Consider the following 25,054-nt stretch of genomic DNA (forward strand, 5'->3'; position numbering starts at 1 on the left):
GTTGCAATAAACATAGGGGTGCATATATCCCTTCGAATTCATGTTTTCTGTTTTTAAAAACCTTTTTTAAACTTTTTTTAAAAAGTTTATTAATTTGAGGGGCTCCTGGGTGGCTCAGTTGGTTGAGCATCTGACTTCAGCTCAGGTCATGATCTCACAGTTCATGGGTTCAAGCCCCTCATCGGGCTCTGTGCTGACAGCTCAGAGCCTGGAGCCTGTTTCGGATTCTGTGTCTCCCTCGCTTTCTACCCCTCTCCAACTCATGCTCTGTCTCTGTCTCTAAAAAATGAATAAACCTTAAAAAAATTTTTTTAAAGTTTATTAATTTGAGAGAGAGAAAGAGAGAGAGAGAGAAAGAGAATGGGGGAGGGACAGAGACAGGGAGAGAGAGAGAATCCCAAGCTGGCTCCTCTTGTCAGCACAGAGCCTGACGTGGGGCTCAATCCCACGAACCATGAGATTGTGACCTGAGCTGAGATCAAGAGTCGGGTACACTTAACCAACTGAGCCATCCAGACGCCCCGACTTAGTGCTTTCATATTCCTTGGGTAGTACAATTACTGGATCATAGGATAGTTCTATTTTTAACTTTTTGAGGAACCTCCCAACTGTCTTGCACAGTGGTTGCACCAGTTTGCATTCCCCCCAACAGTGCACGAGGATTCCTTTTTCTCCACAACCTCACCAACACTTGTTGATCCTTGAGTTTTTCATTTTAGCCATTGTGGCAGGTGTAAGGTTTTGATTTGCATTTCCCTCAATGATGAGTGATGTTGAGCATCTTTTCATGTGTCGGTTAGCCTTCCATATGTCTTCTTTAGAGAAATCTCTATTCTTCTCCCCATTTTTTACTTGGATTTTTTGTTTGGGGTGTTGAGTTATATCAGTTCTTTATACATTTTGGATACTAACCCTTATCAGATCTGTCATTTGCAGATATCTGCTCCCACTCAGTGGGTTGCCTTTTAGTTTTGTTGGTTGTTTTCTTTTGTTGTGCAAAAGCTTTTTATTTTGCTTTTGTTCCCCTTACCTCAGGAGACATATCTAGAAAGATATGTCAGAGAAATTTCACCCAGTATTCTTGTTTTTTTTTAATGTTTATTTACTTTTGAAAGAGAGAGCACAAGCAGGGGAGGGACAGAGAGACAGACAGACAGACAGACAGAATCTGAAGCAGGCTCCAGGCTCCGAGATGTCAGCGAAGAGCCAGACACAGGGCTCGAACTCAGGAACCGCGAGATCATGACCTCAGCTGAAGTCAGACGCTTAACCAACTGAGCCACCCAGGCGCCCCTCACTCAGTATTCTTATATGGATACTGAGAGGGCTGGGTGAACCTCCAGGCCTCTGGGGAGGACTGTTTGCAAAGATGACCCCAACAATTTTGCCCATCCCTATGTTTGCCCCTTTGCCACTTGACATTAGTTTTTCTCCAATCAAGAGGTAGAGTCTGTTTCCTGTGCCCTTGAATCTGGGCCAGCCCTGTAACTTACTTTGACCCATGGGATGCAGTAGAAGTGACATTATGTGACTTTTGAGTCTAAGCTTTAAGGTGCCTTGTAGCTTCCGTGTCATTTTCTTGGAATAATTGTGTAGCCACATAAACAAGCCCAGGCTAGCCTTCTTGAGGGTAAAAGACTATGTGCCAGACGAATGCAATCATGTGAGTAATCCGGGGCAAGACCAGCAGAAAAAAGTGTTCAGGTAAACTCTGGGCAAAGTTGCTGGCACACAGCACTATAAGCAAATGAAATAGTTATTTTAACAGCAAACCACCCCCAGGAAGGAAAAAAAAAAAAACAAACAAAACTAAAATGTGCATGACAAAATGAGAGAATGTTTCTAACAACTGTGCAAATCTTAAAATCAAATCTTTAGCAATCAGTCTTTAAAAATATGCATAGCGGTGGGACGCCTGGGTGACTCAGTTAAGCTTCTGACTCTTGATTTCTGCTCAGGTCATGATTTCACGGTTCGTGAGCTTGAGTCCTGAGCCAGGCTCTGCACTGACAGGAGCCTGCTTGAAATTCTCTCTCTCTCTGCCCCTCCCCTGCTTGTGCATGCTCTCTCTTTCTCTCTCAGAAATAAATATTTTCTAATAAATATACATTAAAAAATAAATAATAAAATAATAAAAATAAATCCATGTCTCTATTGTAATTAAAACTGGATACCATTTTTTCCCTGTCAGATTGGCAAAGTTGCTTTGTTGGGTTTGGGGGGTTTGTTTGTTTGTTTGTTTGTTTTAACTGTGTTAAGGATTTTAGGTTAGAGTATAAAGAAATGGCCATGATATGTTAAGTGAAAAGAAGTAGCCGATAAATCGCTATGTGTACCACGTGGCCAATGACACGAAAAATTTCATGCATGAGGCTAGAAAGAGGACTACAAGAAAATGCCTCTGCCTGGTAGGCTTATAGATGATTTATTTTCTCTACAATTTTCACTTTGTAATTTCTTTCTGACTACCATGTGTTCCTTTTGTAATGTTGATTAGTTTTCTAAATAACAAAAATAATTCAAACAATGGGAACTTTACTTGTATGAGCATTTGTCTCTCTGATTTTGAGAGACAGAACTCAAGTGGGAGAAGGGCAGAGAGAGAGAGAGAGAGAGGAGGAATCCCAAGCAGCCTCCGTGCTGTTGGTGCAGAGCCCGAGACCTGAGCCAAAATCAAGAGTCGGACACTTAAGGGACTGAGCCACCCAGGCGCCCCGTATGAACATTTTTAAGGCACTTGATACATATTGGGAATTTGCCCTCCAGGAAAGTTGTACCAGTTACCGGCCTACCAGTGATGTTCACTTTCATTTTTGAATCCAACTGATTTTGTTTTAGTCTGCTCATATTTCTAATCTTGTTATATCCCTTTTTATTATTTCTTTGGGGTTCTGACACCTCTCAGTTTAGTGTTCTCGTTGAATTTCATTAGCAGCTCTTTCATCAGTAGCACAGAAGGATTAAAGTGTTAACTAGGATAGACTTTGACCAAAACCTATGAAAAAGTATGTTATTATCTTTGTATGAATCCTATTTAATCAAAGTTCATCAGAAACCTCTCTTTGGTACTTATCTTAAGGCACAGAACTGGCCACAGATGATATTCTAGACCCTGATATGTGTGGTTCTATCTCAGTGGGAATGGCAGATTCCAGAGGTATCTGGATTCATCACAAGGCTTAACGAGGTTCCATGCAGGTTCAGATTAATTCACTGCCCTTTGCTTTCACTCTTCAACAACCAAGGAATCTACCTCCAGTTTGGATCCTTGATTATCTGTGTGCTATACACACAAATTTCTTTTGTTATAAAATACCTACCGGAATAGGTATAGTCTGGAAGTCTGGAACAAATCTCTTTTTCTGTACTTGAACCCCATTGTAAATGCACTAGGGATATTACTAAGGTACACTTTTGGTAAAATAAAGAATCACTCCCTCTTTTGTTTTCGTTTTCGTTTTATGCACAAATGTCACATATTAAATTTGGTTGATAAGGTACATATATATTCTCACTTTCCATTATCTCTCCTAGCAGATGACTAATGTAAAATATTGGGTAATTTTTTAAAATCAATACTTCATTTTTAGAAATAATTAGAGGGAGACTCAACTCCGGCATAAATATTCACCCCACTCAGTTCCTGGACCTACTTATGTTAGAGGATAATCTATAAATAATTCACAAAGCTGCCATTACTCACCGTATTGTGATAATTTTTTCTGGGAAAATTTTAACAACTGTGCTAATATAGCCTGCCAGTTATCAGTAGTTGGGAATGCAAGTCAACTTTTAATTATGCAGAGGCTGATTATTCAGAAAACAAACTGTTCGTGCCCTGTACTGCTCCTTCTCGCTGCCTACCCTTTAGCATTTTTACTGCTCATTAGCACATACACCAGAAGGTAGGCATTGGCCAGGGGGAAAAGGAAGGGAAACTAAAATCTGCTAAATACTGAAGACAAGCTCTGATGAAAGATTTCAATACAATTTGTAGAACTGGTGACTAAAATTGAGTCATTTGGATTCCCTGCGAATTTTATTTACTTGTTCTTTTCTTGCCCTCCATAGCAACAGATAATAGGATTGTCTGCAGAGAGACAACATTATTCCTATATTTAACGTTTTCCTTTCTAAGACATTTTCACATGATGGATCATGATATTTTCTTTATTCATCACATTTGCACCTAGACCGCTTCATTTCTTGGGCAACTGGTGTGTTGGGATTCCTGGCATAGGCCATGATACCGCAATTAGCCGATGGTTTTTCAGGTTTCCAGAAAACTGAAGGTTTCCCTTGAAGTACCGGCAGCTTTCATATTTCAGCCGGTTTCGTTGGGAATACGATTTCCTCACGCTTACACCAAGGCCACTGAACACAATTTAAGCCTTTCTGGATGCCCAGGGTTATCTGCCTTTGCACACATATTCCCGAGCCGTGCATGGCCATTACAAAACCCATGTAGGTACGCCGTCGGTCTAGGAACCTCTGGTTAAGGGAAGTGTTACACCGGTAGTAAAACTTGAATGGTACTAGTGTTTTTGTTTGCCCTCGGGCTGTTATTCTTATACAAGTTTTCTACCTCCCTCTCCTGTCTGTCACCTGTCTCCTTTGCCATTGTCATAAAACCTGCCTCTTATTAGTTCTCTGTTTCTGGGCTGCTGTGGGCTGAGAAACTGAATAACTAAGGCAGCCAAAAATGTGGCTAAAACAAGAGCAAATAGGACCACATGAGAGCATAAAGAACTCATCTATGAGTATCAGTCATGAGCTTTGGTGCAGAACTAGCCTTCCCGCTTAGAGGCCTTTCCCTTCCTTCCTAATTTTCAATCACGTAGTTAAATTGCTGGCTAATTGTGTTTCAAAGAAGAGATCGTGTGGGACATGTGGCTGTCTTGAATTAGAGCTTTTCCAGAGAGGTTTTTTTTTCAATGACTGATTTCCCATAAAGTTGGGACAGAGGGCAGAACGAATAGGTAAGCATAAGGAACATGATTTTTTTAAATATATTATCAGCCTGTCTAGTTTGGGATAGTGATCGGGTGACTTGTTCTATTAACTAACCAGAGACCGGTTAAACAAAAGTGGCATCGACTATAAAAGTCTTTGGGAAATCACCTCACCAGGCACTCTGGTTTCTGTGTCCTGGTGAACATTATGAAACTGTCTACCTAGAAGGCTCCCGGCTGATAATTCCTTTTTTATTCTTCTTCTTTTTTTTTAATAAGTTCTAATCTTTGGGGGCGCCTGGGTGGCTCAGTCAGTTGAGCGTCTGACTTCGGCTCAGGTCATGATCTCGCGGTCTGTGAGTTTGAGCCCCGCATCGCACTCTGTGCTGACAGCTCGGAGCCTGGAGCCTGCTTCAGATTCTGTGTGTCCCCCTCTCTCTGCCCCTCCCCTGCTCATGCTCTGTCTCTCCCTCTCTCTCTGTCAAAAATAAACATTAAAAAAAAACATAAGTTCTAATCTTTGGATTTTTCTGGTATCAAGACGCAATGGTTGGGTTCCAGGATTCAGTGGACTTTTCATGTGTTCGTTTGCTTTGCTTCCTGAGGACGAGAGTTTGCTGTGAGTCATGTTTCATCTGATATGTATCAGATCCGGCTATGGAACTATGACTCAGACGGGGCTTCAGGCCCAGTTGCCCAGCTCATCTTCTGAGGAATCGACAGTGAGGCCAAGACTACTGTCCTGACACATTTTTCCTTTCCTCTTGCTCTTTCAGGATCTAAAGAGAACAGCGTGACCAACAGCAGGCAGGTCCGCCTTGCCACGGGCATCTTCCCTGTCATCAGCCTCCTGAACCATTCCTGCAGCCCCAACACCAGCGTGTCCTTCATTAGCACCGTCGCCACCGTTCGGGCATCACAGCAGATTGAAAAAGGGCAAGAGATTCTCCACTGCTATGGTGAGCCCTCCCTGCCTCGCCACTGTCCACGTTTCTCTGGCAGGAAAGGACAGGGTGAATCAGAATGGGCAAACCAATGGACAGGTGAAGGCAGTGCATACTTGGGCCAGAAAAAGAAAAGGCCTCCTGGCCTCCTTCCTTGGCCGTGTTGTGTCTAAGCTATTACGTATCTCACTGCTTAATCCCATAAACTTCCTCTGCCAAAAATGGGCTCAGAATAACTTTTTGGGTTTTTTTCCTTCCTATCCTTCCAACTTGGAAGCTTCTTTCTTTCTTTCTTTTTTTAATTAAATATTTTTTAACATTTATTTATTTTTGAGAGACAGAATGCATGCAAGCGGGGGAGGGACAGAGAGAGGAGAAAGAATCTGAAGCAGGCTCCAGGCTCTGTCTGAGCTTTCCACACAGAGCCCGACTCGGGGCTCGAACCCACGAACTGTGAGATCATGACCTGAGCTGAAGTCAGACACTCCACTGACTGAGCCACCCAGGCACCCCAGAAGCTTATTTCTATATCTAGTTCCACAAATGTTTGAGTAAAAGGCACCTGGCACATGATGAATAATTGACCAGATCCTCTACTAAGCTGAAGGGTTTTTTTTTTTTTTTTTTTTGCATTTTTATTTTATTTTAAAGTTTGTTCATTTATTTTGAGAGAACGAGAGAGTGCGAGCAGGAAAGGGGCAGAGAGAGGGAGAGACAGAATCCCAAGCAGGCTCCGTGCTTCACTGTCAGTGCAGAGCCCAGTGCGGCGCTTGAACTCACAAACCCATGAGATCATGACCTGAGCCGAGATCAAGAGTCAGATGCTTAACCGACTGAGCCACTCAGACGCCCCTAAACTGAAGTTTTTTAAGTTGAGTGCTTGACTCCCTCTTGCCTTCACTATTGGCCACATGTGGTCTCTCTGCAGGGCCTCACCAGAGCAGGATGCGTGCTGCCGAAAGGCAACAGAAGCTGAGATCACAGTATTTCTTTGACTGCAGTTGCACAGCTTGTCAGAACGAGAAGCACTCAGCCGCCACAGGGCCCCGGTGGGAGGCGTTCTGCTGTAGGAGCTGCGGGGCGCTCATGCAGGTAAATCTCTCTTCTTGCTTCTCTACTTTGGCTGGAGGTCAGTCATCCAGCCCAGAGGCCATAAATCTTCAGGAGAAGCCTGGAGGCTTCTCAGGGGAGGCTGAGAGCAAGTCTCTTCCCCTTCAGCTCATCTTCCCCTCACACTGGTTACCCCTCCACAGGAACCACAGGAAACGTTGGATTTAGTAATCTGTCTCTTGCAAATAACAGAAAATCCCACCTAAACTGGTGTGAGGGAGAGGGAAGGGGGGAAAAAAAGACTGGGCATGTATTTGCTCAATAAATCACTAAAAGGTCCCAGGATGGGGGTACTTCAGATAACAACTGGATCCAGGGACTCAGATAATGTCACCGAGACCGATTTCTCTCTCTCCCTCCCTCCTTCCCTCAGCTCCACTTTCTCAGCGAGGCGATCCTCGGACAGACTTCCCTCTGGTGGTGGTGGCGAGATAGCTACCGGCAGTTCCAGCCTCACATCCTCCTGGTCCAGGAGGATAAAAAAAATGCGCTCCTCTCACAGCAGTATAGGCCAAAATTGTGCTTCATTTCATTGGCCCGATCCCTGTGGCTGGTGGAAAATCAGTCACATAGTTTTCCTCCAGCCATTTGGCCCAGAGGAATGGGTCAGATTGGAGCCACATGACCACCCCCTCAGCCACGGGGTCCTGAGTGGGGGAGGGTAGGAGAGGATCCTCAGGAGAAATCACGTTGCTATTGCCAAATGAGGGTGTAGATACTGGCATTTATTTTTTTTAATTAAAAAAATTAATGTTTATTTTTGAGAGAGAGAGACAGAGACAGAGCACGAGCAGGGGAGGGGCAGAGAGAGAGAGGGAGACAGAATCTAAAGCAGACTCCAAGCCCTGAGCTGTCAGCACAGAGCCCAACGCGGGGCTCAAACCCATGAACCGCGAGATCATGACCTGAGCTGAAGTCGGACGCTTAACCGACTAAGCCACCCAGGGGCGCCGATACTGGCATTAAAAAACCAGCAAATGTTCACCTCAGAGATTTTCTCCTCTGCCAGAGGACACAGTATTCTTAGGGGAACCATAAGTGTAATGTAGAGCTGGTTGTGTTGGAAAGCTGAAGTTACAAACCCAAGGTCAAATGTGGGGAGGCCTCGCCTGGCACCTCTTCCTTTGGTTTTCTTATGGCTTTTGCTTTTTTTAAATTGAAGTATAGTTGACACACAATGTCACGTTAATTTCAGATGCACAACAAAGTGATTCAACAACTCTGTACTCTTTTTATTTTATTTTTTAATTTGAGAGAGAAAGAGCCGGGGAGAGGGACAGAGGGAGAGAAAGAGAATCCCAAGCAGACTCCACACTCAGCACAGAGCCCAGTGCAGGGCTTGATTCATCCCATGACCCTGGGTTGTGGGAACATGACCTAAGCCAAAATCAAGAGTCAGAGACTCAACTGACTGAACCACTCAGACACCCCCTTTAAAAAAAAAAGTAGGCTTCATGCCCAGCACTGAGCCCCACATGGGGCTTGAACTCACAACCCTGAGATCAAGACCTCAGCTGAGATCGAGAGTCCGATGCTTAACCAGCTGAGCCACCCAGATGCCCCCAACAACTCTGTACTCATATGGCCTTTTCATAACCACTAGGAATGTGTCTGTCATCCAAAGCTCTGACCCTAAAGAGAGATAAGAAAGGAGTCTAGAGATGGAAAGAAACTGTGAATTGTAATACCAGTTTAATTTTGGTTGCAAAAATTAAATCTTAGGGTGGGATCATCTACTGCTTTCAGTAGAGTTGCTGCTGTCAAACCGAAGTGAGTCAGGCTTTGGTCATGGTGTATTATTGCCGGCATCTCTTTGGGGTCAGAAGCTGTGGAGTGACCCTATAATGTAAGGCACATGCAATGTTGCTAACCGACCGTGGTACAGGAATGAAGACAAAACTGACTTCCACAGGGAGACGATGTACTGATCTGTGGCAGCACATCCTGTACGGAGTCAGTCAGCAGAGATCACCTCATCTCTCGGTTACAGGACCTTCAGCAGCAGGTTGGGATGGCCCGGAAGCTTCTCAGAAATGATAAACCAGGTGAGACTGGCTCCCTGCTTTGGTCCTCCAGCCCCGTCCTTTTTATTCATTCTGAGATCACCTTGGACTCAAGGAGACTCAGTGATGATGGAAGAATTACATTTAATTATCCCCATGCCAGCCACAAGATGGCTATGCAGGCCAATGAGACCAAACCCTAACCAGCTGAATTTGTGTGGTGTCCTTGAAAAAGGGCCAGAGGAGTTAAGCTGTTGTTCTCTTGTGCATCAGAGAGCTAAGTTAAAATACCCCCATGATAACTAAAGGGTTATCTCTGACACCGATGATCTTTGTGCATATCCAGAAGTTCAGTGGATTTATTTTTAATTCCAGGGCCTAATGACTTAATTTTCTAAAGAGATTCTTTGCTCTCATCAGAGCCTCATCTCTTGTAGAGAGTAGTGGAGCGTGTGTCCAATGGATGGAAGTATCCTGCTTTCTTCAGAGAGACAGTTGTAGAATTCCACATCACCCTTGCAAACTCTGCCTTCGAACTTGATGTCATAGGAATTTATTTACTGAACTTTGTGAAAGCTGACCTTTAACCTAGATTTCAGTGTCAAGAGAAATCATGGTCCTAAGTGGAATCTAGGCCACTGAAGTTGGAAACCCAGAGTAAATGGGGAGAGGCCTCACCTAGCACCTTTTTCTATCGAAAGAGAAAACATAAGAGAACAACAGCTTTACTGGAACAAACATCGTGGGTTGGTCACAACCCAAGGAGACAAAGTAGGGTTTCCACATTCAACCCAGCCAATATGGAACTTAAGAGCTGGGTTCACATTTCCAGGACTGGGTTTGTGTGGTAATGAGGCCACTTTCCTTTGCATTGATAGAGCGAGCCATTCAGCTATTGTTGGGGTGCCAGCGTGACGCCCAGAGCTTCCTGTCAGGAGAACACAGTCTGGTGGGAGAAATGGAGGATGACCTGGCCCAGGCCTATGCCGCCTTAGGTATGACTTGTGTCTTCATTTTCTGCTCTGAGGAACAAGTTTGCCTTGTATGTTTGGTCATGACCCTAGCCTACCTCTTAGCCTTCGGCTAAAGCTGTTCTCCCTCCTACTGAGCTTTCCACACCCTGAAAACATTCATCCACAGTTGACTGTGATTCTCTCCTGGAACCAGATTTTTGTGTCTCTGCAGGGGACTGGCAAAAGTCAGCTACCCATCTACAGAAGAGTCTCCGAGTGGTTGAGGTTCGCCATGGGCCGTCCAGTGTCGAAATGGGCCATGAGCTCTTCAAACTGGCCCAACTCTTCTTCAACGGGTAAGTCTTTCTCTTTTTTCCTGACACTTTCCAGGCCACTCCCTGTCTTTCATTAGGTTCTTCTGTCCTTTACCTTTTTTCTGTGGTGCCGTTAAGCATGTTGAAACTTCTTCGTTTCCCCTTTAGGAGAGATCCTTTCCTTCTGTTTTATGGAAAAATGGAAGCTTTAGAATCTCCTCCTGAGAGATATGGGGAAAGCCCTTAGCTCTGAAAGGAGATTCCGAGGGAGAAGTTGCCAAGCAGTCCCACCACCTGCATGTGGCCCCTCTTCTCAGTCCTTGGGTTCCTCACACCTCTCTCACTGCCCTCACTCTCGCAACTTCAAGTCCAGGAGCTCTTCCTCCTCCCTATCCTGTTCCTCTTAAAGCAGCTCTTCTCAACCAGGAGTAATTTTGCCCCCAGGAGATGTCTGGCAATGTCTGGTGACAGTTGGTTGTCACGATTCAGGGTAGAGACCAGAGATGCTGTTACCACAGCTAAGAATTGTCCGGCCCAAAATGCCGATAGTGTCAAGGTCGAGAAACCCTGCTTTGGAGGTTTCACGGAAGGAACAGTAGGGTTGATGTCATCTACCTTTGCGGCTGAGATCACTGGGAGGCCCTGTTTCTAGATGGAATACTTACTTCCAGCCTTGCTAAAGCTGCCATCAGTGCACCCTGGCTGAGGCAGTGTTTGAAGCTTGATCCTAAGATTACGAATGGTTTGTGGATCTGATACCCAAGACACAGAGGTCACCCATTTGGTCAGAGAGAGAGAGAAAGAGAGAACAGGGCTGCAGAGGCAGGTCAGGGATGGACTTGGTTACCTGGAGACGAAGGCTCCTGAGTAAACCGTGGCATAAACACCAGATTAACACTTTGAGATTTTCCCATTTCTCAGGACCTTGGAACCTTCATGCTTTTTCTGATAACTTTGTTTTCAATCTCTGCCTTGCCGTATGTTCGTGAAAGTCTCTCACCAACCCCTCCAGACTGTAAGATCCTTGAGGACAAATTGACCTTCTATAACTTTGTATTTTCACAGGGTGCGAGTAGACCCTTGATTAAAGTTTGCTTGGTTGAATGGGTGGATTTACTCCTTTTACCTCCCGTGGTTCAGGTTTGCAATACCAGAGGCGCTGAATACAATACAAAAGGCAGAAAAGGTTCTGATGGTGCACTATGGCCCTTGGAATGATGAGATCCAGGAGCTACAAAAGATGAAATCTTGCTTATTGGACTTACCACCCATCCCTGCAGGGCTTTCTGTGCAGGGTCCAAATGTTTTCTTCCGATAGTTAACTACCCTCCCATAAAAACTCCCAGTTCCCAGAAAAGACTGAAAACTAGTGTCTGGAGAGTCTGAGCCCTTTAAAAGGATTTTAGCTCATCTGCAGGCATCTGGAAGTTAGCCTGGGGTTTTGGCTAGACTCCACCTCACTAAGTGCTGATAGTCTGTTTCCCTGGAACATTCCTATGGTTTCTAGTAGTAATGAAATGTTATGTACCACTCCAGTGGGAACTTAAGCTCTTGGTAGTTGGTAGTTGTATTGTAATTGAAAAATAATTATAAACCAAGAAATCACCGAGGCTCCTTACCTCTATCTAGAGTCACCATTTCATGTATGATATCTAGCTTTCTCGAATCGTTTGTTAAAACTGGTACAGTGTAAATTGTGAATAGAGAAATAAATATGGGGCCACTTTACTGTTGATCAGTTTCTTCCTGTCCTTATTATCTGCCTCTCATTCTATGCTCATGGCAGACTCACTGACCAAACACTAATAAAATCGAGCTTATAGTAATGACATGCGCGCCTCCGTTCTCAGTTGTTTATTAGCAAGCCTGAAAAGAGACTCCTTTCTACCAGACCTCCCCAAGCTGGTAAATACAGACTGCATATGTACTGAGGCATTGGGTGGGGGGGGGTTTCAAATGATGCTGAGGGTACAGGCGTTGCTGCTTGTGGCTTCAAACTTGAGGGACAAAAGGTAGGGATGATGGCTCTTTTCTACCTGGATAGGTAGCAATAGTCTAGATTCCATCCTGTTCGGGAGGCTAGGAGACTCTGTTCTGAGCCCTGGTTGCTATCTAGCACCATCGGTGACCAAGTGGTTTCGATGAGTTAGTGGAAAAGAATGTCAGGTCCACAGTGCTTTGAGAGCTTGCCCACCCTGGCCATGACCAGGAAGTGTCCATTGCTTGCCTCAGCATTATAATCAGGAAACGATTAGCCCTGAAGATGTCTGGCAGTAGCTTTTCAGGAAGCTGAGTGTTTAAATTTTTTTTTAATTTTTTTAATGTTTATTTATTTTAGAGAGAGAGAGAGACAGAACATGAGTGGGCAAGAGTCAGAGAGAGAGGGAGACACAGAATCTGAAGCAGGCTCCAGCCTCTGAGCTGTCAGCACAGAGCCCGATGCAGGTCTTGAACTCATGAACCATGAGATCGTGACCTAAGCTGAAGTTGGACACTTAACTAATTGAGCCACCCAGGCACCCCAGGAAACTGAGTGTTTAGAACACAGTTTGCATTCAAACATTTGAATGAAGGTCGGGCAGAATCTCATTTATCCAAATTCTTTCTACTAATTCACTGTGGCAAGACAGTGGCCAGTTAGGTTTTTGTTGTTGTTTGTTTGTTTGTTTCATAGAGATAAATTTTTCTTCTTGAAAATTTAGTCCTGAGGACAGTTCTGTATTCTGTTCCAAACACTTGACATGTCTCATGTTCCTAAAAAAAGGTCCTGTTATACTGTGTAAAATAGACATACTCCCCGAAAAAGAATACATTTAGAATTTTTCACATATCAGGTCCCATTTTAGGTGTACTTGGGAGCTCTCTTTAAATGCTTTATGAAATATTTCCTGAAGTTACAAATTACCTCCCTTATCTGTCTGTGTTATCCTGTGTTGTCAGGTGATACTAGCTTGACTGGGGACTATCTGTGCTTGCATTAAAACCTAAAGTTTGGTTTATTTAAGAGCATGCCCCACTGAGTATAAGTTATACTCTTATAAACTGTGACTTCTGGGGCGCCTGGGTGGCCCAGTCAGTTAGGCGTTCGACTTTGGCTCAGGTCATGATCTCATGATTCATGGGTTTGAGCCCTGCATTGGGCTCTGTGTTGACAGCTCAGAGCCTGGAGCCTCTTTGGATTCTGTGTCTCCCTCTCTCTCTGCACCTCCCCTGCTTGCTTGCTCTCTCTTTCTCTCAAAAATAAGTAAACATTAAAAAAAAAATTTTTTTTAATGGTGACTTTCTGCAGAGTTTAGACAGACCCAGGCTATAACTATAGTACCAGAAAATTACTAAAGGGCTATTTATCTTAATATTAAACTTAACATAGCTCAAAATAGGAGGAACAGGGCAACAATAGTTAAGGATAAAGCACGTTTATTGCAAAGTATACATTGAAACATGATAGGGGCAGCCTTCGTGTAATATGTAATCAGCCACCCCCTAGGCTTTTCTTCTTCTGGGATATTTGAACTTGAAACTGGAGCATTAAATGCCCCTGGGGTCCAGAATTTTGCCTATGAAGAGAAGGGCCCCTGTGTCTGTGTCTCTCAGTACGAAAATGAAAGGTTGGTTAAGGTGATAGTCCAGGGGAAAGGTGAGGCGGGCAGGCTGGAGCCCTGTGCTGGGGGCAGTGCTGGCCCCATCCTCATTCCACTCGAAGCCACCTCGATGTTCCACTTGAGTAAGTTTAATAGGTTTGCCTGTGATCTTGGTAAAGTCTGGCGAATCAAACAAGGATTGTAGTTCTGCAGAGATTGAGAGAGATTTCCGTTAAAACCCTGCCTTACCCAACACCCCGAGGAAGAATATGCTCCTGATTCTTAAGTCCTGATTCTCAAGAAGGCAGGCAAGCTGGGAGTACCGCTTTGGACATTCTGTGAGGTATGTACACAGACCTCTGGGCTGGGTAGGGAGTAAGTGACTTGCCCAAGAGCACACAGCAAGCGAGTTTAAGATTAGAAACCAGCTCAACAGACCTGTCTTGAGACGCAGTGTTCTATTAAAAGATGCATGCTTCTGGGGCTGAGGAATGTGTCTGATAAGGAAGGCAGTTCAGTCTTCCCCAGTCATCCCTGGCTTCCCTACTCAAGGGCCATGGAGCCCTTGAGTTCTGCTTATCAAGGTGGAAGGCTCCAAGGCTCAACCCCATGCACCCCAAGAGCAAGGGGGTCTTGCAGACATACTCATCTCCTGCAGGGACTTAGTGACTTCGCCTTCATAACTCAGCTTCAGCTTGGGGATGGTCAGGACGGCTTGAATAGTCTTCAGCTCTCGGTCTATGTCATGAATGAATTCGGAGGTGAGGCTCTCTTCTATCATGGTCAGGTTCTGGGTTACTTTCAAAGGCAGGAAAAAGATGATGCTCATGCTGCCGGTCAAGGGCAGCTGGGCAATCTGCAACAACAGAGAAGGAGCACAGGGGTTAGTGCTTTGGAGCCCAAGAGCCCAGGGCTAGACACACACTCCAGGCTGCCTTCTCCTCTCCTGTTTGGGTCCCTGGCCATGCCTTCCCCGGCCCCTAATCTATTTAACAACTGTCCCTCTAGGCCACTGCTTTCTGGCAGCAAGATATCTACTCTGGTTCCTTCCAAAGAGTAGACTCTTGTCTTTTCTTACCTCAGCCTAATACCAACTAAAGTTATGTGCTGAAAGAATTTTCTCCTGTGGTTCTAAGGAGCTAGGATTGAATCCCAGGTCCGTATTTTCTCCTGAGGATTGTCTGCCAATAGTTACTGATCATCTGTTATGTACAGAGCCCTGGACTAGAAGGTGGGGCGTTGAGCACAGCAACACAGAAGCAGTAATAAAATGAGTCTTTTGAGCAGAGGTTGTGAACCTAAGGTCCATGGGACAAACAGCATCAGGAGTCCTAACAGCCCCTGAAACCACATACAGAAATGCGTGCATGGGTATACGTGGCTTTTCTCTCCAGTGTTTTGGGCGTTCTGTCAGATACCCAAAGAAAAAGGTTTAAGAACTACTGATTTAGAATTAAAAGATGTCTGGTATATGTGAAAGATTTAGAATGCCAGCAATTCAGAGTTTGTGGCAGTTTGTTTTTTAATTTTTTAATGTTTAGTTACTTTTGAGAGAGAGAGAGAGAGCACGGAAGGGGTAGAGGGAGAGAATCTGAAGCAGGCTCCAGGCTCTGAGCCGTCAGCACAGAGCTCGATGCGGGGCTCAAACTCAACAGGGTGCAAGATCATGACCTGAGCTGAAGTGGGGCACTTAACCAACTGAGCCACCCAGGCGCCTGAGTTTGTGACAGTTTTTTAAAGTTTTGCTTTGAATTCTAGAAATAAAAGATCTCCCCAAAGAGAGGAAAGGAGAAAGAGAGAGGAAGATGGGAGGAAAAAGACAAGAAAACACCAACATTTGAGTTGTCCACTCTTGGCCCATTTCACATTATCTTCTCTTTTTTTTTTTTTTTTTTTTTAAAGTAGACTCCATGCCCAACGTGAGGCTCAACTCACGACCCTGAGATCAAGAGTCGACAGCTTTACCTACTGAGTCAGCCAGGCGGCCCTCCCATTATCTATTCAACCTTACAACAAACCCTGAGAGGATAAGTTTCAATACCTGTCCTTCTTCATTTTAAGAAGAAAGGCTCAGAGAAGCTGTTGACTTGCTGAAAGTCCCACAGAATTTAGACAGCTATCACATCTCAAAGGTCATCTTATTTCCACTATACCATCCTGCCTGTCTCCGTCCCCCCGGCACCCACCACTCACCCTACCCCCTACAGACCTTGCAACTGAGATCAGAGTCCAAGCCGTAGCGTAAAATGGCCTTGGGGTCTGACATCATGGGGACTCTCACGGTCCTCTCCTCATCCAAATGGAAATCTTCAAGGGAAGTCTTTCTGGGGTCAAACTTTGTTACCCACTGCCCTGGAATGAGACAAATGGGGTGCCCTGAGCCCCGGGAGACCAGACAGGCATTGGGACCATGGTGTGAGACCAAAGCATATTGTGGGAAGCTGCCTGGCTAAAGCAACCGCTCCAGAATGTGCAGGCTGGGCCACAATATGTCTAGGATCTGAACACCTTCCGTATATAGACTCAGGAGGAAGGAAATACATTGATTTTAGTGATTTGATGGTCTGGATTATACAATAATATCCTCCTGTGATAGCCCAGGGGGAAAAGTAAACTGGTATCTACTTCTGCAGTGAGGTGTCTGGGAGACAGCATCGAAGGAGGTCAGAGCTGTAAGGGACCTCAGCATCACCCCCTCACATCTGAAAAAGCGCCGAAGCCCAGAGGGGTGAAGGCACTTGCCAGTACAGCGATGTGATAACCAAGCTCCCTTAGTCTGACGTGACCTTCTGGAGATCAGTGCTTCAAGGAGGGTTTTTCTCAAGGTTAGGGGTCCACTGTTGCTACCGCCTGAGAGTTGGTTGTAAAGCATCGGAGGTTGTCCAAATCCCACCCAAGTCTTATCTGAATGGGGCCAGCCTCGCATGGCGAACAACGGTTTGTCGAATACTTGCCGTGTCCTGGGCACAGTGCACTGGTCGATGTGAAGATAGGAGACGATACAGACAGAGGGCCTCTGACGTGTGTCATCGCATGTTAGAGGTGAGGGAATAGGCCCGGGAAGGCTGTGAGGCCTGCGCAGGGCTCTGCAGCTGGGAAAGGCCGAGCTGGGCTTTGACCCTCCTGTGACTCCAGCCCAAATCTAACGGTGCCCGCCCCAAACAGGCACAAGAGTGGTAGCGCTCTCTTGTCTGGGCTCGTCTTTCTGCATAAGCCTCTTCGCTTTGTAGGCACTCCCCACATTTGCCTGGGATTAGGTGACGAGCACAGAGCTCTCAGGCAAGGGTGTTTCCCGGGTCATCCTCTGGCTGTTCGCCTCTGGGTTCATGCTGAGCTCCATCTCTGACGTCCCGCCCTTCCCCAGCCCCTCGGACACCCACCATCCACCCTTGGCCAAACGAGAGGTGGAGGAGCCCTCACCCTTGAAGTAAGCCACACCGAGAAGGAGAATGCTGATTTCACTGGGTATCTCCCGTGTGGACCTAGCAATTTTCCCTTTCATCTGGGCCTGCACCCAGTTGTTAACTTCCTGAAGGTCCAAGCGAGAGTTGCCGGTCAGGATTCTGGGCCTGGTGCCGTAGGACTTTTCCAGTGGCGCGACAAAGCTGGATTTTATCCGCAGCTCTGGGGAGACATGGAGAGAGAATGTGCTCTGAGAGCTAACCGGCATCCGCTGTTTGAGAGCATGCCAGGCTCAGGTTCTGGTTTACCACTCAGCAGGCCCCGACTTCCTGCCTAGTGACTTCCCGTGACTTGCCGGGACTTTGTGCCAGCTTCCCCAGGCGCTGGACAGGGAACAACGAATTTCTCTCATTGCCATTTCTCTTTGCGTTACCGCCCTCCCCCAACCCTCCCGCTGTCTCCCTCAGGCCACTTCCTCTTTCTGATCCTCTTTGAGCTCACGGGCCCCTTCCTGCCCACCAGTGCCAGGCCCAGGCTCAGCAGATGTGATCTGGTGTTTAGAATGAAGCCCCCATGTGGAGGAGAGAGCTCCATATTCCTCGGGCATCCCTAGCTAGCAAGGTGACTCACTCCTCTCAAAGATGATCCGGGAAGCACTCTTGAAGTTCTTCTGGGGGGCAGTGACGGCAGCAAGGAGCTCCTTATAGGTGCCGTGGATGTCCGGGTTGCTGATCAGGTCATAGTAGAGAGCCCGGTGAATGGTGGATTCTGTCCTCTGTTCTGCTCCTGCCAGAGAGACATGGGTGGGAGCCTCACTAACTGCCCACCGGGGCCCAGATCAGGCCAGATCCCAGGACAGGCCACCACACTCTAGTCTTTTACTGCTCATACTGGAAACATCTTAGACTGGCAAGAAATTTGAAGGCAATGGAAGAAAAATGTTTTTTTCTAATGCAGGCTAAGGTCATCAGGCCTAGAGAGCGCAATAAGGGTAGGACTGAGGGGTACAAGCCCCTGTGCATCTCCATCACAGCTGTTACCAGAACGTTTTGTGGTTACCTGTTTATTAGTCTTAGCTAATAGAGACTCATTAGCTCAGCTAATATGAACTCAGCTGCGAGCCGAGGGCGGGCAGAGACCACGCCTGCTTGTGTGCAGTTGAACCCCCATAATCTAGCCGGACGGCTGGTATGCAGAAGCTTCTTGAAGGAATGAATGAGTGTTGAAGTCACCCTGTCTATGAGTGGTCCCGAGGCCTCACCCCTGAGTCAGCAGTGCTCAGAGCCTCCGGGGAGCGAGGAAGAGATTGTACGTGCACATGCAGGGGACCCCAGCGGGGCCAGTCTCTCAAGCACCTCTTCGCCCCTTCCTGAGGGGAAGAGTCTCTAGGACTTAGGCATGTACACGCAGAGGATTCTGGGGCCGTCTGCGTCTGAGAACTCACCCAGTGAGAGGGCAGAGAGAGCAGTGGCCACGCTGAGTGGAGACAGCAGCACATTGGCAGTGGGGCTCAGGCTGGACCTCACGCGGTACAGATCATAGCCGAAGTTGGAGATGGCCGCTGCCAGCTTGTTCACGGGGACCTTGAAGAAGGGGTCCTCCTCCTCCACCGGCACCCCTGTGGTGTCAGGAGCTGGGGAGTCCTGGATTTGAGTAAAAAGGGCCATTAGAGATGAGCCGTGGATGACTGGTCTCGTTGCTTTGAGTGGGATTGTCATTCTGGCCCCTTACAGCCATCCCGCCTGAGGACCGTTCATGTAGCCTAATTTTGGAATGTGTCTGTGCTCCCTGATCATGCAGGAGCTCTCTGCTGGGGACAGACAGCGCCAAATGGAAATCAGTTGACCACATATAAACACTGGTGACCTGTGAGCCTCAGGCCTATAATAATTTTAAAAAAGAGAGAAAGAAGAGCCTCCTGCCTTCCAAGGAACTCTGTTCTCAGGCCAGAGCAAAAGCTACCTGTCTGTCCCCCCTTGCTTACTGCTCCCAGGTCTCTACCTGGACCCTCCTTGCCTTTCACGGCCTTGATCACATATCATCTCCTCCACCACAGACTTTCCCTCGTTGCCCCAAAGTGAAGGCGCTTTTTGGTTTTCTGAACTTTTTACAGAGTCAGCTACCACTTACATATGAACCACCTACCATGTACTGGGCTCTGTGCTAGTTCTTTTCATTTGAGGTACTTTATTTCTTGCTTATTGATGTATTCCATGCCTCAAAAGACCCAGTGCCTTGAAGGCAAGAACTGAGTCTTTGATGTTTCCGCCCATCCCCAGCCCCTACAGAGCAGGTATTCAGTAGGTAGAAAGTGAGTGACTGACCACAATGGCCCTGTAAGGGTAGGTGTTTTTAAACCCACTTTATCAATAAGAAAGAGACAGACTCAGGTGACAGTGACTTGTCTAAGGTAACCAAGCTAGGGGCACCTGGGAGGCTCAGTGGGTTAAGCGTCTGATTTCAGTGAGGTCATGATGCCGTGCTTCACGGGTTCGAGCCCCACGTCGGGCTCTGTGCCGACAGCTCAGAGCTTGGAGCCTGCTTTGGATTCTGTGTCTCCCTCTCTCTCTGCCCCTCCCCTGCTTGCATTCTGTCTCCCAAAAACAAATAAATATTAAAAAAAATTTTTAGAGAGAAAGAAAGAACAAACGAACGAACAAGGTAACCAGGCTAAATGAGAGGTAGAGCCAGAACTCAAACTCAGAACTCACAATGAAGTCCAGGGCTTCGGTCATTATGCCCGTGCAGCCCTGGTCCCTCACTGTCACGCAGTATTAGCTTCTCAGCATCTGCCTTTGCAGTCTCAGGCCTTCCACACTCATATCTCTGCCGCACCCTGGTCGGTATCTGCACAAATATCCAGGAACTCACCCAGTCAGTGAGACCCACAGTCCCACAAGGTAACGAGAAAAGGCCTTCACCAAAGGGACCACCCTGGTCCCTGGGGTTTGTTAGACTGCCTTCACCTTTCGCCTTCTGGGATCTTATTTCTGTCTCCGCTAGGTTCTCTGAAAGGCAGGGCAAGATGCTTTCTGTCTGTTTTGCTGATGTCTATATGTAAAGGCCAGAGCCTGGCCTAGAACCTGGGTGTCTGTCCCGTCTCCCATGCTGCCTGCTAAGGAGGGGCTGGGATTGCTGACGTCCCCACCTCACCCCACCCCCACTGACCTCCAGGCTGCCCGCGTTGTCCTGGCAGCTGCCTGGCCCGAGGAGGGCTCCAGCCCAGAGGAGTAGCATGAGGGCCTGCATCCCGGGGCCTGCAAGAAAGCAAGGGGCGGTGAGCTGTTTCCCTCACCCACTGCCCTGCTCCACCAGCCACCCTGGACAGGGACCAGGAGCTCGATAGGACCAGCCACCTCGCCTCTGACTTCCCCAGGCTGGAAGTGGCCCCTCAACCTGACGGTCCCTCCCTCTCATCACCTCCCCTCTCCTCCACCTGCCTCACGGCCTACCTACTGTCCCAGGGTGAACCTGCGCTTTCCTCCGCTGTGTCAGGAGACCTACCTTTGGACCCAAAGCTCCAGGGCCATGGAGATCGAGTCGTGGGCCCCTCTGTGTGGATATGGCTTAGCACAAATGCACAGCAAGGCATTTCCCTGGAGGCACCCGGCCAGCTCATTACATAGGATTTGGGGTAATGTCAGAAGGGAGCAGAACCGAGGTCCCATATGTAGAATGACAGAATACAGAGAATGGAGGCATCTGGTTGAGCCCCTGCTTTCCCCAGGGAAGTTCTCAGACTCTCCCCTTGAATTCCTCTGGTCTAGAACCCGTGGCCGCATAAGGGACTCATTCCCTTCCCAGTTCTCTGTTGAGAGCTCTTAGTCTCCTAGTTAGGAGCACTGGCCCTAGGGTCAGACAGCTGGGTACAAATCTCAGTTTGTCTTAACACCTCTCTAAGTCACAGTGTCTTCTCTTGTGAAATGGAGATCAAATAGTTCTTACCTATTGTGATGATGATTAAATTGGATAATGTCTCCATAGACCTGAACAGGGCAAAGGCAGGTGAGCTCTCCAGCAATCCCTGAGCTGAAGTGGGTCTCCCTACACCTGGAACTCCAGGGTGCCCCTCCATCCTAGGGAGACAGGTCCTCTTCCAGCCACCAGCTCAAAAATAGCTCTTACACCCTCAGGGCTTTCTTTGCTTCAGGTTAAACAACCGGTTTCTTAGTAGGGCCCCCCAAGTCCATTCACCTCCCCAGCAGTGGCCTCCCCTGGACCCACTCTCTCTGGCCCCTGGACCATGAGGGAAACGGGAAATCTGGGTCCAGAGCTGTATGCGTGCCACCATCCCTCACCCTCCTGCACTTGCTGCATCCGTGAGCTCACCCCTGGGAGTCTGGGTGTGGGGTGGGAGGGGCGGAAGGCAGCTAAGGGGGCTTCACGGGTAGGATCTTCTAAGAGGCCCTCTTTAAAAAGTGGGAGAAGGGGGGCGCCTGGGTGGCTCAGTTGGTTAGGTGTCTGACTTCAGCTCAGGTCATGATCTCACCGTTTACGGTTTCAAGCCCTGCGTCGGGCTCTGTGCCGACCGCTCGGAGTCTGGAGCTTGCTTCAGATTCTGTGTCTCCCTCTCTCTCTGTCCCTTCCCCTTGCACTCTCTGTCTGGGTCTCTCTCTCAAAAATAAATAAACATTAAAAAAAAATTTTAATAAAAAATAAAAAGTGGGGGAAGGCCTCAGAAGCTAGGACCTTTGGTTGGTCTGTGACCTCCCTCTGTCCACACTGCCAAGTCAACCATTTATAATCTGCCTTCCCTGCCCCTCACCTCCCTGACACACGCACAGGCCAAGGGTCTTGAGCACTTTCCTTGTCATCCTCTCATATACCCAGAAATACCCTCCCACACGCACAACACACATACTTTCCTGACTTCTCAGAACAAATAGGAAAGTCGGGAGTGCGGTGTGTGATTTTTGGCCAAAGTCCTTAGAATCAAGCCAGATAATCCACCAGACAACACCGTAGAGATGAAAAGCAATGAAAGACGCCGCCTCCAGAGTCTGCCCAGCTCATGGCTGGACTGCGGGTGGGAGCGAGCCTGGCTGTCTTCCCAAACTCTGATAGGGAGCTGCGTCCCAGGGTGAGCCCCACAGACCCTCGTTCTCAGCCAGCTGCCCTCCTATACAGCTGCGGCTGGCGCTCAGGGAGAAATCTTCCGTTGAGGCAACAGGAAAAGCTTTCCGTGGTACCAGATTGAAACCTTTAACACCATCCAGGCTCACAGCTGCTCTCTCCACCCGCCAGCCCCACCCCAGAGCTGGCAAAGCCTTCTCGCCTGAGCCTCAGCAGACTGGTTTATCAGAGACCCAAAATTCCAGGAGATTCACAGGCAGCAAGGCTAAAGGATAAGCCGTTAGCTCTAGTCCCTCTGGCCGGGGGAGGTGGGGGGCATCCTGGCATAGTGTCTAAGGAAGCTAAGTTTACAGTTCAAATGCACTTGAAGGTCAGACCTTCCCCACAGGAGTCCCTACAGAGTCAGCCTAAGCCCCGGAGTCATGTGATCACTGTCCCCATGTGGGTGGGCTGAAGAGAAGTGAGGGACCCTGGCAGTGAAAGGCACATGGGTCCCCAGCTGGCCCAGAGCCAGTCGCTGGGACATGTACTATTAATGGCACCTCTGAATCTTCTATCTCAAGCCCTGGGGATGAGGGAAGAGGAGAGATTATGGAGAGCCCCCTACAAGGGCACTGAGAGAGCAGGGAGAAAGAGTCTGCGTGGGGTTGGGGGGCCCTCTGAGCCCACTCACTGCCCTCTCCAAGGTGATTGTTCTGTGGGCTGAGGGCAGGCAGCCGCTGCCTGGCCAGGGGCACAGGGACAATGATGCCATCCTGTCCAAAGGGCAGTATCCAAGCCAGACTCCTGTCATACCAGGAAGGGGAGGGCATGGGGAGGAGGTAGATACGCTCCCCGTTGGGCCAAGGTCAGGCCTTCCTTGCTGCCACATTTACTCAAATCAAGAGACACAAGGAACTGGGATTTTGTGATCTTGCCTTCAAGCTGGGAGGATAAATTTGAGCCAATACATGTGTTTCAGATTAAATCCAGCTGTGAGACAAACACCATCCCTCCTCCTTCCAGCACCACACAGCCTAAAGCCACATGGCAGTGGACCTCCTGGGCAGCACAGGGAAGGGCACCACCCTCTCTCCTGGGAGAGAGGTTCCGAGGGTCCCCTCCAGGCCCATTCCACCCATGGGGACCCTGCCAGTCCCCGGGAAGCCTTCCTTCTGAAGCCTGGGAGCCTGAATGAGTGAGCCCACAGTGCCCATGAGTTTCACCTCCCCACGCCCCAGAAGGGCCAGCCCTAGAAGCAGAAATGTCTGGCCCCCTTCCCCTCCCACCCTGAACTCCTGGTGACAGGCATGGGCCAGACTGTGATGGGATTTCTGGGAAGCCTGCGGCTTTTGTTTGGCCCAGACCCGCTCCTTGCTGTGGTGTACCCCAGGGAGCAGAAAGGATGCGGGCAGCCAATCTCTCCAGACCCCATACGCTGGCTGGACTAAAGAGTGGTCATTGTTTGCGAGAGGCCAAAGCCCCACTGGTCTCCCATCCCAGCCTTTACTGGAAGCTAATTTGGCCAAAGAGGAAGGATGGCGACTGGATAGAAGGACCCAGCCGTCCCTCGTCCCAGTCTTCTGTAGGGCTCAACAGGTCAGCTGCTTGGCAGTGTAGGAAGTTGCCTCTGAAATCGGCACCAATTGATTTTGAAAAAGCAGCAGGGAGCTGAGCCCAAGCCAAGGCTGGGCTGGAGGGGGTGGGGGTGGGGGGGCTGCCTCGTAAATACCCTGAGGGAAGCAGTGCTCCGGGACAGCCTCCTTCCCTTAGGTCTGCGGAGCCCCTTGGAGGTGCTGCTCAGACCCGGCCCAGCAGCTGAGCCCTGTTTCTTCCCACTACCGCCCTCCTCCATTGCTTCCCACCCACTTCATTCAAAAGTCTTTCCAGCCTCTTCTTCCAGTGGTGCAGTAGGGTTTGGGGATAACTGGGCCCTGGCCTTCTGCCCCCAACCCCCTCTGCCCTCTCTTATCCTCTCACCCCGGTGCCCAAGCTGCAGGAGCTCTTGGCTCCCCACCTCCTCTCCCTCGCACCCCTCTTTTCTGCTCCCTGCCTGTCTCAACCCCGGGGAGCCTCTCCAGTCTTCCCCTGACACTCGCACCAGCCAGGGAGCTGCTTTACCTGTGGGTGCACCGCAGCTCCGTGCCAGCCTCTGCACACCGAGGGGCTCCAGCAAGCACAAGAGCTATTGCAGCCGCCTCCCGACCCAGCGCCCAGCAAGCTTCAGATTACAGCTACTCCTTTCTTAAAGCGACCTGCACTCAGTTTGGATTCTGTGATTGCATCACTGCCTGGTGTTAACTTTAACCCACTGCTGCCCTTCCACCACACACCCCCAACACGCACACACACATTCCCACACCGACTCCACCAGACCGTCCTCTGGGACCCTGGCCTTCCTCCTGCCTGCGGTCCCACCCCCAGAGGGCACCCTGGCCAACTCTGGTGGGAGACAGGCCTGAGGAAGGAAGAGACTTGCAGGTGGAGGCCCGGGAGGCAGGCTGGAGCAGAGAGGGGAAAAAAAAAAAACAAACAACCCTGCCCAGTGCTAGGACTCTAGGTTTTTCCTGGTCCTTGGCTCTGGCACTAGCTGGGATTTGGGGCAAGACAACTCTCCCAGCTCCTGCCTTGCCTTGGCTGAAAAATGGAGAAATGGAACTGGGATGTCTCTGCTTTTTCAGCCCTGGAATTCTGTGATTTCTAAAGATCCGAAAGGGCAGTGGGGGAAATATCTGACCAGAGG

The 25,054-nt window shown here is 48.4% G+C and overlaps 2 protein-coding genes across 4 annotated transcripts in view; one reads left to right on the plus strand and one right to left on the minus strand.

Annotated features, from left to right (window-relative positions):
* The window catches only part of SMYD4 (SET and MYND domain containing 4), a 69,178-nt gene that overhangs the window by 34,428 nt on the left and 9,696 nt on the right, over positions 1-25,054 (plus strand). For 2 of the 3 annotated variants that reach the window (XM_078437586.2, XM_060646927.3), the window contains exons 6-10: positions 5,729-5,911; positions 6,825-6,988; positions 8,919-9,051; positions 9,888-10,004; positions 10,195-10,318. In XM_078437586.2, the coding sequence (XP_078293712.2) occupies positions 5,729-5,911; positions 6,825-6,988; positions 8,919-9,051; positions 9,888-10,004; positions 10,195-10,318 (721 nt within the window). Of the gene's footprint in view, positions 1-5,728; positions 5,912-6,824; positions 6,989-8,918; positions 9,052-9,887; positions 10,005-10,194; positions 10,319-11,416; positions 12,108-25,054 lie in introns of those variants that run through there. The other variant, XM_060646926.3, reaches the window with a different exon arrangement.
* SERPINF1 (serpin family F member 1) lies at positions 13,677-24,564 on the minus strand. The gene is made up of 8 exons (XM_060646928.2): positions 24,433-24,564; positions 20,428-20,516; positions 18,704-18,902; positions 17,890-18,045; positions 17,278-17,481; positions 16,067-16,209; positions 14,503-14,713; positions 13,677-14,064 (listed from the first exon to the last, which is right to left on the minus strand). The coding sequence occupies exons 2-8, from the start codon at positions 20,506-20,508 to the stop codon at positions 13,805-13,807; spliced, it is 1,254 nt and encodes a 417-aa protein (XP_060502911.1). The 5' UTR covers positions 20,509-20,516; positions 24,433-24,564; the 3' UTR covers positions 13,677-13,804.

The sequence above is a fragment of the Panthera onca genome, chromosome E1 (assembly GCF_046562875.1).
Source record: "Panthera onca isolate mPanOnc1 chromosome E1, mPanOnc1 haplotype 2, whole genome shotgun sequence".
NCBI lineage: Eukaryota > Metazoa > Chordata > Mammalia > Carnivora > Felidae > Panthera > Panthera onca.